Raw genomic sequence first — 12,304 nt, 5'->3', positions numbered from 1 at the left:
AGAGGAAGCCTTTGACTCTTTCTTTATTTGTGTTGTTGTTGTTAATCTTAATGGAAAAATTCAAGCAGGTAAGAAAAAGCAGACTGGTATAGTAACTGATTACATGCTCAGAGTGTTCTGTCATTTATATCCTATTCACATTCTCCTGTCCTTTCATCAAAAAAAATTATTTATGTCAAGATAGAGAGAGGAGAGACTGAGATGCTCCATTTGCTGGTTCAATCCCCAAATGGCTGCAACAGGTGGAGCTGGGCCAGGCTGCGGCCAAGAGCCTGGAGCTTCTTCCGAGTTTCTCACATGGATGGGAGCAGCCCAGGCATTTGGGCCATCCTCCGCTGCTTTCCCAGGCACACTAGCAGGGAGTGAGATTGGAAGTGGAACAGCCGGATCTCAAACTAGCAACCATATGAGATGCCAGCATCATAAGTGGTTATTTAGCCCACTCTGCAACCATGCCAGCCCCTGTCATATTTTAGAATGTATTTCTGAAAGAGATGTACTCTAAAAATAAAACAGAAAAAGAGAAAAAAAAAAAAAAAAAAACACACCCTCAAGCCACAATAATATAATTTAACTAAAGACATCACAGCAATTTCTTCATATTCTTAAAATATGCAGTCAGTAACTTTGGTAGAGGTGGCATTCGTGAAGGCTGGGTGGGCAGACACCGGGAAGCAGGGCCACTGGTCCAGGGCAGGAGGCAGCCGAGACTGCTTAAAGGCAGAGGGAGGGACGTGAAGAACACAGCACAGGGCCCGGGGAGAGGCAGTGAATGAGAGGAGGACAGATGGGGTTCCTCAGCCAGGACACCTCTTGACAACATCACCGATCAAGTCAAGGGAGGACCTCGGAGCTCAGCCCGGCAGGTTCTCCCTTAGCTCCTCAACACATCCATCCTCCTGGAAAAGAGAACAAGGAACATATGTTGTCGGGAGGGGTGTGAAGGCGGGGACGAAAGGGATCTTATTTTAATCTGTCGGTGAGTCATTGTTTATTTAGTACACACCAAGGAGCCTCTTTCTGCTTAGGAAGGAGGAGGCTATCTTGGGGGTCGTAGTGTGGCCTCCTCCCACCCCTGCCCCCCCCCCCCCCCCCCCATGCGAAGGGCAGAGCTCAGCTAAGCTCCTGGCAGGAGGCAGGACAAAGAGACCTGAGCCTGAATCCTTGCCCCAGATGGCTGCTCCCAGCTGACATGCTATATTTTCTCAAGACTGCAGGTAGAGGAGCAGGAGCCAGACCTTTATATAACATTTGCTTGCGCCACTTTTTTTTTTTTTTCCTGTTGTGTGTATGTGTGCGTGTGCTTTTCATTTTCTTTTGGCTGCGCTGAGCGGATTCTACTCTGTCTCTTAGGAAAGAAAGTGTTCCAGCAACATAAGAAAGAGTTGTTTAAAATTTTATATCCATGCTTCTGCCATCTTCTGTTTTTCTCTTGCTCACCTCAGTCATTCGCTGTGGGAATGTTTATCTTGTCCGGTTCTCACACAAGTCAGCAGTCCCCAGAGTCTCAGCTCCGTCTGATTGACAGCAGTGCAGGTGCCCGGTGCCCGGTGCCCAGCCCTCTCTGTCTTTACTGGTATCCAATGAGGATGACCCGATGACAGCCAAGTCGGAGTAGAAAGAGAAAGATGCTTGTGTCCAGTCCAGGGTGGCTGTGATAAGCACTGGTGACTTGGGGCTCCTTGGGGAAAGCATGCCAGCACTGTGACACAGGACCCTATGCACCTGCAGTGTCACATTAAGGGTGCCTCATGCTTTGCTCTTGCTTCTCTGCTGTTGTGTGTTCCTCCTGCCCATCCTTCAAGGTTCACACAGCACAATGTTGTTACCCCTGCGGAAGATCAGTAGTCATCTCCTGTGCTTGTTTTCACAAATTCTGAAATGCATTATAATTGGTCATTTGGTGGGAATCTCTTCCTCCTGTGGTTTTAGACAAGGAGTCTCTAAGGGCAAGGACAGGGTCGAAGGATCACCATGTAGCATTGCTGTGTACAATAGAATGTGTTAAGGGTGGACTAGTACACTTCCTGTTGCTATCATGAAATGCCTAGTGCTGATAAAGAGGTTTATTTTATTTTAAAAAATTATTTATTTGAAAAGCAGAGCAAGAGTCAGAGTGGTTTTCCATTTGCTGATTCATTCCCCTAAATAGCTAAAATAACTGGGCCCAAGCCAGGGGCTAGGCGCTCCATCTAGGTCTTCCATAATATACTTAAGCTGTTACCTAGAGACTCCCTGGGTACACACTAGCAGGAAACTGGATCAGAAGTAGAACAGAGACTCCAATTTGTACAGTTCTCTGTGTGATATAGACACCTTAAGCCCTAAGCAAGCACATGCTCCCTATTTAGCTTCCAATTTTGGAGACTGAAAATTCTGACAGCTCTAAGTAAGGGTACCCTTGTGCTGAGTCCCATCATGACAGATGGCATCATGGTGGGCACGCAGCAGAGAGAGATTATGTTACATGGCAGGGAGCTAGAGAAGGATTTAGGGCTCAGGCTTACCTTTTATAATAACTCTCTTCTGGGGCTAATGCTGTAGCATAGCAAGCTGAGCCTCCCCCTGTAGCACCAGCATTCCATATGGTTCAAGTCCCAGTGGCTCCACATTTTTTTTTAAAAGATTTATTTATTTTTTATTGGAAAGTCAGATTTACAGAGAGAAGGAGAGTCACAGAGAGGAAGATCTTTTGTCTGATGATTCACTGCCCAAGTGACTACAGTGGCCGAAGTTGAGCCGAACCAAAACCAGGAGCCAGGAACCTTCCTCTGGGTCTCCCATGTGGGTACACATTCCCAAAGCATTGGGCCATCCTCAGCTGCTTTCTCAGGCCCACAAGCTTGATGGGAAGTGGAGCAGCTGGGATTAGAACTGGTGCCCATATGGAATCCCAGCATGTTCAAAGTGAGGACTTTAGCTGCTAGGCCTCCGCACCAGGCCCATGGCTCCATTTCTGATCCAGCTCCCTGTTGATGACCTTGGAAGGCAGTGAAGGAGAGGCCATGTCCTTGGGCCCCTGTAGCCAGAGGAGAGGCCCTGGTTTCAGATTAGCACAACTCCAGCTGTTGTGACCAGTTTGGGAGTGAACCAGCAGATGAAAGAGCTCTCTCTGCCTCTCTTCTCTCTGTAACTCTGCTTTTCCAATAAAATATAAATACATATTTTTTTTAAAAAAATCTACTCACTCTAATGGAAATCAATTGGGCTCCATCTAGAACCCTATGTTCATCCATAGAACAACACCACAGATGACTCAACACCTGCTGCTAGGCCTCACCTCTGAAGGCTCCCATCACCTTTCACATGGCCACATTGAAGACTGAGCTTCCCACACATGATTACTGTAGAGAAACACACTCAAGCCATTTCCAGATGATGGCCTGGAGAAGCTGCTGCAGAGTAACCAAGACGTGCTGCCATTCTTGTCCCTGACACAGACTGCAGCTGTGGCCTTCATAAAATGCCAGAGACTATCAGTGTGTGCTTGCAGATGAGGCACAGAGAAAAACAGGCTGCGGTGGGTTAGAGACAGCTAATGTGGGATCAGTGGACAGTGAAAGAATCAAGGGTATGCTCTGCCTTTCCTCTGAGTTACACTGCTGAGTAACCAGGTAATTGGTGCGGGGGAAATTTTCTCCTTGTCAAAATACGTTCCAGCTAGTAAATGCAGAAGGAATGACAGAATACCATTGTGTAGTCTCCGGAGAACTCTTGCATCTAGCAGGATGATCAGGAGCAGCTAACATCACCGGAGAGAGGCAGCCAGACGGCATGGGCCTCCAGATGGAAATCCACAGAACCACTTAGGAAGCGTTCTTGTCCAAAATTGAGCCTAAATCTGTTTCTCTGGAAGGAACTGGCAGTTCTCAGGAAGTGCCGGGCACAGAAGAATGTGTAAACAATAAAGGGACACAAACCACACATCCAGACTGTACGTGCCCAGGACAAATGAACCATCTCTGTTCCTTGCAAAGAGAGACACAGAGAGACCTTCCATCCACTTGGTTTACTGCATGAATGCCCACAACAGCTGAGGCTGGGCCAAGCCAAAGTCCAGAGCTAGGAACTCAATCTGGATCTCCCATGTTGGGGGCGGGGACCCAACTACTATTAGCTGCTGCCTCCCAGGGGGTGCATATTAGCAGGAAGCTGGAATCGGAGGCGGAGCTGGGACTCAAACCCATGCACTCAGATACGGGAGGTGGACATTCCCAGCATCGTAACTGCTGCACCAAACATCCACACCTTGCTTTGTTGAACCAATTAATTGCAAGATTTTAGGGAAACTGAGAGAGTTATGAGATGTAACTTAGTGCATGGTAGGGACCTTAAATGACTCTTGCACTAAGCAAGATTTAAGGGAGATGTAGCAAATATTTGATGCTGCAAAATGTTTAAGCATTTAAATATGGTGATACATTGTGGATGGTTTTTTTTTTTTTTTTTTAATTTTGTTTATAGTATTGTTCACTTAATTGGCAGGGATGCATGACCATGTGGGCTTCTGCTTAGGGTGGGAAAAGGGTCAAATATGGAGGAAGGTGGGTGGGACAGATGTTTCATTTTTCTTTAAGTCCTGTGTCCCCAGGGGAAAAGGGGAGGGGGCTGCTCCTTGTCAAACTGCCTTAGCACCCAGGAATGGAGATGACAGAGAAAGAAGGGGAGACAGAGACAAAAAGAGATCCTTCATCTGCTGGTTCATTCCTCAAACAGCTGCAGTGGCCAGAGCTGAGCTGATCTGAAGGTGAGAGACAGGAGTTTCTTCTGGGTCTCCCATTTGGGCACAGGGTCCCAAGAACCTGGGTCATCATCTGCTGCTTTCCCAGGCCACAAGCAGAGAGCCTGATGGGAAGTGGAGCTGCCGGGACCAAAACTGGTGCCCATATGGGATCCCAGTGCATTCAAGGCGAGGACTTTAGCCACTATAGCATCACGTTGGGCCCTGCTCATGTACTTATTAACAATAGAGAAAAAGGGTATTTCTGGAGGAAGTCACAAACCATGTCATTGGCCTTTTCAGAACCTAAGCACCAGATGCTGCCAAAATGCTTTACAAAACTGGGCTGTTTTTGGATTTACCGTGGAAGACTCACGGTAGTTCAGGACACAGGAACGAAACTCTGGCCGTTGACACGGGGCTTGAAGGAAAAACAAAGCAGCAAACTGTGTCGGAGAGACAGCTACAGCCAAGGGGACTTGGGTTTGGCTGATGTGGCTCTGCCACCAGGGAATTATGAGCAAGCCACAGTCACATGTTCCCTCCTCGTTTCAGGTGCCTGGGAGAACAGCAGGTGGCCGTGCTTGGTGGGAAGAGTACCGCCCAGCCAGCTGAGAGCAGCAGCGTTGCCATGACGCCCACCTACGTGGACAGCCCACGAAAGGTAAAGGAAGCCACTCTACTGGGGAGCTGGCACGCTCGAACAAGGAGAGCAGAATGGAAAGCCCTTCAAACCAGACCCAAGTGTGCTAAACTTTGGGATGAATGAATTCTGCCCTCCATCCCTTTCCTTGCTCACAGTGTATAGGAAGCTAGTTTCTATTTAACAACAGATAAAAAACCATCGAGCTAGCCCCGGTGTTAGATCTGGCTTGAGCTCTGACACTGGCCACCTGGTTTTCCCTCAGCGTCCTTTTTTAGCTTTCCCACAGAGGAACTAGAAAACTGTCAAAGTAGCCATCTACAAAAACTCAATCTACTTTGATAGTGAAATCTCTGTCAGTTCTCTTAGATTCCTGAGAAGCATAGTTAAATAGGAGCATCATGGAGATGCAGACAAAAGCAAACTCAGGACTTTAGGCATCTCTAAGGAACAGTGAGCATAGTGGGGAGGCGGGAGATTCCACAGTTCAGGCTTCTTGTGTGTTCTAAGGCCCATAGACCTGATCATGTCAAGTCCTCCTCCTGGGATTTCAGGATCTCAGATGGCCCTGTTGTGGTGGGATGGGCGCACTGTTCATTCTCATGTCTGGTCTCCATCCCGGGAGGTGATGGAGACTCAGTAGGGATGTGAGGACCCTTCAGAACATTCATGGGAGAGGTGTGCTATGAGGAAACCATGCGTGGATTGCGAATCTTTCTGCACCAAAACAAACATCCTTTAATTCCATTTTTTCTCGCGGACTGTTTGAAATCTCTTTGTGTTTTATTTATTTATTTCAAAATTGTGATCCAGCTATGTATGTTTGTTTTATTCCATGTCATTAAATATTTTTCCAAAAGCATGATTTTTTTAGAACAGCTGCATAATATTTTATCGGGATGTTATGCCTTCATTTACAACTTGTTTGTTTAAAAAGATTTATTTATTTGTAAGCCAGAGTTACATAGAGAGAGGAGGGAGAGACAGAGATCTGTCCACTGGTTCACTCCCCAAATGACTAGCATCTGGAGCTGGGCCAATCCACATGAGTGCAGGGATCCAGGATTTGGGTCATCCTCCACTGCTTTCCCAGGCCATAAGCAGGGAGTTGGATTAGAAGTGGAGACTGCACTATAACCCCTGGTTTCTGATTTTAAATACTGATAATCAACTCATGTTTTAAAAATCATTCTGTGTGTCACAATTCTAGAAACAAAAAATATTGCTATGGAGATACTTGTAATTATTTGACCACATCTCTGATTGTTTTCTTAGGAAAAAATGACTAGAACTGGGCCTGGCATGATAGTGTAGCAGTTAAAGTCCTCGCCTTGAATGCACTGGGATCCCATATGGGCACTAGTTTTGGTCCCAGCAGCTCCACTTCCCATCCAGCTCCCTGCTTGTGGTCTGGGAAAGCAGTTGAGGATGGTGTAAAGCCTTGGGACCCTGCATCCACATGGGAGACCTGGAGGAGGTTCCTGGTTCCTTGCTTCGGATTGTGTGCAGCACCAGCCATTGCAGTCACTTGGGCAGTGAATCAACGGATGGAAGATCTTCCTCTCTGTCTCTCATCCTCTCTGTATATCTGACTTCGCAATAAAAAATAACAAATCTTTTTAAAAATTTTTTACATGACTAGAATTAGACCTTAGAATGAAAGGATTGAAATCTAAGAAAAAGTAGAAAGTATAGTTCAGAAGCGAGCAAACCCAAATACATATTTGTGGGCCAACAGGCAAAATAAGGCTGTTGTATGTAGGCGCTTCCATAATCTTTTAAAACGACGAGCTGTTCAGAGCTCACAGTCTGTAGAAATTGAGTTTCCTGGCCAGATTTAGCCCACAGCAGTTTGCTGTTGTTCTAGAAAGCGAGTGATGACAGGTCCCCTGAAATGATCTGTGTATAAAGAGTGATTTGTTGGTCCAGAAGAGTCCTTTGACCTGTCCACCGTCAGGTTTACAAACCTCAGCATGAGTAGCACCTCCACTGTTAGGTGTTGTGGCAGAGACAAGACATGAGTGGAATAAGATACATGAGTCCCCTGTCTGCTGCCCACCAACTTTGACCTCTGCTCAGACCACAGCCCGTGCCAAGGACAGCATGGAAAAGCAGATAAAGTATGGAGATATGAAGACCAAGATCATAGTGCGCTAGAAACCACACATTAATGGTGGCTGTCCAGAACATTCTCCATATATGTGAATAAGAGCTATTGGTAGACTGGATGTGGCCGCCTGAGTGGTCAAAAAAAAAAGCAAAGATGCAGTGAGATGGCCAAAGTGAAGAGCTGCCATGGCTGTGGTTGAAAGTACCTGACCTTGTGACTGTTCAGCTTTATGTTAGGCCTATAGGAGTGGGGGGTGGAAGAGTGGGAACAGGGGTTCCTACACCTGTGTCTCCACAACCACACATTTTCAAAGTTTGTTAACTTGGTTTGGCAGTGGCTTGTGAGAAATAACAAAAGTACTACTACTACTATTAATAATAATAATAGATACCCAAACATTTCAGCTTTCCATCTTCAAGTAGGAAAAGAATGAGCAGGGACCTTGATTATTATCAAGAGCCCCTGATGAATTTCCATCAAGCTTAAGTGGACAAGGGGAAGACAGCTTGAGGAAACCTCTTGTAATGGTAATGTGGCCAACAACACACCATGTGGGTCTTAGCTTCCCAATGATTTTGTTATCTGACCAGTGGAGGAGAAGGTATAGCTGCTTGTGTACCTGCTGTCTGCTCAGAAGACTCCGCCAAGAACATTTCCTGCTTGGACTCCTCTTCTCCCATCCAGCTGCTGCATTTAGTAACAAGGCAAACCAGCAACCCTCCTGCTCAGGAGGAGAGCTGTCAGGTGGGAGGCCAGGATGCTGTCACTCCCCATGGAGCTTCCACCATGGCTTCTCCCTCTACCTTGACATAGGTCTGAAGGAATTTCAGAGCTATGCAGGAAGGCAAAGGCATCCGGGCATCTCATCTCTGATGAGACCGGAAGGCAGCTTGGGCACACCTCCTAACCCAGGAGCTTTCTCCTGCACAGAGAAGAAACTCTGCCCAAGAAGGCGCACTTTGCTGCTCACGTTTGGCATTCAGATGTTGTCTTTCTGGGTAGATCTTTTCCCTCTGCCCACCCCACAGCCCTGTCCCTCTCCATCCTTCCTTGTTTTTATTTTTATTTTTGTTTTTCACTCCCCTCCCTGTCTCCCAATGGTTAATCACTGGTGCACGTTGCCATTTCTTTGCTTCCTTGTGTCTGCTGCTGCTGCTGCTGCTGCTGCTGCTGCTGCTGCTGCCTCCTCCTCTGACTTCAGGACGGGGCCTTCTTTATGGAGTTTGTCCGCAGCCCACGCACAGCGTCATCTGCCTTCTACCCTCAGGTCAGTCAAAACTCCAGGGCTCAGCAGCCCATATGCATGCCTCTTTCATTAGCAGAAGCCTCAAGCTAGCTTACTGCTGTTGGGCTCTGAAAGGAGGGAATCGGGCTGAAAATGGTGCTTGAGGGGCAGCTGAAATTCAGTTTGTTCTCAGAGGTGTATGTTCCTTTCTGTGGGTTTTGCCATGGACAAGGGGCCTGAGAGATTACCGTAAGAGAACAGATGAACCCACCGGGGTTAACTGCAGGGTTTCACGCAGTTGTTACTGATTTCTCTTCCCTTGTGGGTTTTATAAGTGGCATTACTTGAGCACTGAAGTATAACCAGATAAAGTTATAACAGTACAGCCGGAAGTAGTGAAAAACAGGAAACATTTATTAATAGCTATGTGCCATGACATAGGCTAATGGTGTGCGACCCTGGGCAGCTCGCCCGGCTCTTGAGTTTGTTTGACCCATTTGTCACATAAAGAGTTTGGAACAAATCTCCAAAGGCCTTCCAAGCCTTCTTCACCTAATACATTCCAACCACACCAAGTATCTAGTTTCATTCTTACAGCATAACGTATGAGATCAAAGTTTGCTCCCAGTTTTACAAGTAGAGAAATTAGGGGGGGAAATAAGCTGTGTTTCATACCCTATGGAGTGGAGCGGTTTGTAGGTCCAGGATTCTCAGGCTTGTTTCAGGACCAGCTCTGTAATTAGCATTTGGTAAATTACTGTTTTGACAGTAATGTGTAGTATCTGAAATTGACTCAGTTACAGAGAACCTGTTAGATCATAAAGAGTCAGAAAGGTTCATGCAGAGTGGGTGGGACAGGCCAGGGAGCGTGGGACCCGGGAGATAAGGGCAAAAGTTAAGGAGTTTACTGAATAGACATCAGAAAAGCAACATTTCCTGAGAACCTTCTCTGTCGGCTTCTGCATAGAAAACTTCACAACCACCTATAAGGTAGAGGCATTGTTACTCCATTTTGTAGATGAGGAAACTAAGATTTAAAGACGTTAGCTGGTCACTGGGCACATAGGAGTTCTACCTCTTCACAGTAAGCTGTGCGGCCCAGGGCCAATCTCTTAGGTCCTCTGAGTCCCATGCTAGAGACACATATTGTATTGGAAAGGCAGATTTATATAGAGACAGAGAAAAAGATCTTCCATCTGTTGATTCACTGCACAAGTGGCCATAATGGCTAAAAGCTGAGCCGATCCGGGTCTGCCATGCACAGGTGCAGGGTCCCAAGGCTTTGGGCCATCCTCTACTGCTTTCCCAAGCCACAAGCAGGGAGCTGGATGGGAAGTGGAGCAGCTAGGATATGAACTGGCATCCATATGGGATCCTGGCGCTTATGAGGCAAGAATTTAGCCATTGAGCCATCACACCAGTGCCCTGAGCTCACACTTTTAATTTTATTTTTACATGACTTTTTTTGGAAGTGCCTTTCTATTGGGAAAGTGAGTAACACTCTCCTAATATGCATCCAGCAGGAGTGAGATCTGTAAATGGCTAGCATGGAACTTGGTATGTGTCAGGTGCATGATCAAAACCAGCTATAATTAGAGTTAGTATTCGTGCAATGCCACATTATAATGTCAGTTTAATATGTATCTGCCTATCAGCACCTGTTTCCCATCTCTGCTTCATGTTCTCTCCAGGCTAATTCAGGGCCAGACTGTACAAGACAGTGTAGTGAGGTCATAAAAGAAAAGGGGCTAACTGATGAAAAAGGCTGTCAGAGTGCGGGCTCTGGCATCCAGCTGACCCCATGGATGATTATAAACCCCAAAGCAACCACAATAAGCCTTTCCCAACTTTGGACTTCTCCCTGTTAGAATGGAATTAACTTGCTTTCTCTTTGCGAGCTTCTCGTGAGCTTGAGTGGGCCACCACACCACTCTTTTGAGTGTATGTGTAAAAATGGGTGTGAACTAGATAACATCTCCTACCATTTCTAGCCTTGCAACTCTGGGAGCACTGGAAGGCGCCTAAGTGCTCCAGCTCTGGCTGAGTCACCAGGGTGTTTCCAGTGGGTTTTTTTTTTTTTTTTTTGTCCCAGAATAGTCTCAGGATGGTTCTTGCTGACCAAGGAGAGGCGATACCAGCCTTGACTAATTGTGCTAAGTGAAGGAGGAAGTATCTGTAAAATTAAAGCCAATAAGCCACTGTGCCTAGAGGGCTCTGGCTTATGGGGCTGTGCACCAGCCTTGGGAAATGATTCATTGTGCTAGCGATCCATTGTTCTGATGGTAATGAATGTGTCACTTTCTGATGACGAGAGCAGACATAAACAGTCTTCCTCTCCCTATCCTGTTGTCTGGAAATTTATTTTAATCATCACAAACTTAATGTAAGAACTTGAAGGGCATGAGAAACATCGAGTAATGGGGCCTTCCCTCGAAGTCAGTCTCAGGATATCCTCTGCCCACAGCTGGAAGCCTGAAGGGAGATGCTGGTTCAAAGAGACTTATTACATGAGGCCCGAGCCAGTGTTAGAGTCTCATCTGGTCCCTGTGCTTCCCAGGGTCCCTAACGGTTACTCTCCTGAGGAGGCTTGGCTCTCAGCAGCCGAGCACAGAGAGCAAGCATCATCTCTCCCCACACCTGTCTCTGTTACCCTATTCAAGTGATCGTTTCTCATCTGGACCCTGCAGTGTCCTCCTACTTTAGTCTCCCTGTTGCCATCCTGACCCTCTCCAGTCTTTTCCCCACCCCTGCCTCCAGGGACTTTTTTTTTTTTAACTTACTTATTTCTTCGGTGTTTGATGTTTGTCCCTCAGGGTGCACATGAACAGAAAACTGGAATTGGAAGCTGAGCCAGGTCTTCAAACCTTAGCAATCTGATAGGAGATGTGAGCATTCCGAGCAGTGTCTGACTGACTGCACCAAACGCCTTTCCCCCAAAAAAGCTTATTTTAAAGAACAGAATGCTTTGGGACCAGTGCTGTAGCCTATCAAGTTAATCTTCTGTCTGCAGTGTTGCAATCCCATATGGGTGCCATCTCATGTCCTGACTGATCTAACTCCCTGCTTATCAACTGAAAAGTCAGTGGAGGATGACTCAAATCCTTGGGCCCTTGCATCCATTTGGGAGACCCAGAAGAAGCGCCTCACTCCTGGCTCCAGATGAGCTCAATTAGGCCCTTCTGGCAATTTGGGGAGTGAACTAGTAGGTAGAAGATTCTCTCTCTCTCTTTCTCTCTCTCTTTCCCTGTCTCCCTCCCTCCATTCTCTCTTCTTCTCCCTCCCTTCCTACCTCTCTCTCTGTGTAAACCTGCCTTTCAAATTAAAAAAAAAAAAGAATCTTTTTTAAGAAAATGAAAAACAAAAAACAAAAAAAGCCAGAACCCTTCACCACCCTTGTCAATCATTTATACCAAACTTTGAAATCAAGATCCAAACTTGGAAGTCCTTTGGTTTACTTATGTGGGAAGAAAGGACTGGAGATGACTCAAAGCCCCATATAGGTGTACCCTGTGGTAGCCCTAGTGGCTCTGTGTTCTGCAGGATGCATTTGAGGTCCCTCCTGTGGGGGCAGTGGGTTTTAGCATGCTCATGGGATCATAGAGGGAG

The 12,304-nt window shown here is 46.6% G+C and overlaps 1 protein-coding gene across 3 annotated transcripts in view; it reads left to right on the top strand.

Annotated features, from left to right (window-relative positions):
- DEPDC5 (DEP domain containing 5, GATOR1 subcomplex subunit) overlaps nt 1-12,304 on the top strand; it is an 86,180-nt gene that overhangs the window by 52,281 nt on the left and 21,595 nt on the right. For 2 of the 3 annotated variants that reach the window (XM_041003630.1, XM_041003629.1), the window contains 2 exons: nt 5,276-5,384; nt 8,675-8,740. In XM_041003630.1, coding sequence (XP_040859564.1) covers nt 5,276-5,384; nt 8,675-8,740 — 175 coding nt within the window. The remainder of the gene's footprint in view (nt 1-5,275; nt 5,385-8,674; nt 8,741-12,304) is intronic. The other variant, XM_041003631.1, reaches the window with a different exon arrangement.

Source organism: Ochotona curzoniae, unplaced genomic scaffold (genome assembly GCF_017591425.1).
Source record: "Ochotona curzoniae isolate NIBS_2020 unplaced genomic scaffold, NIBS_Ocur_1.0 scaffold_274, whole genome shotgun sequence".
Lineage (NCBI taxonomy): Eukaryota > Metazoa > Chordata > Mammalia > Lagomorpha > Ochotonidae > Ochotona > Ochotona curzoniae.
This window is presented reverse-complemented; position numbering and strand designations above follow the sequence as displayed.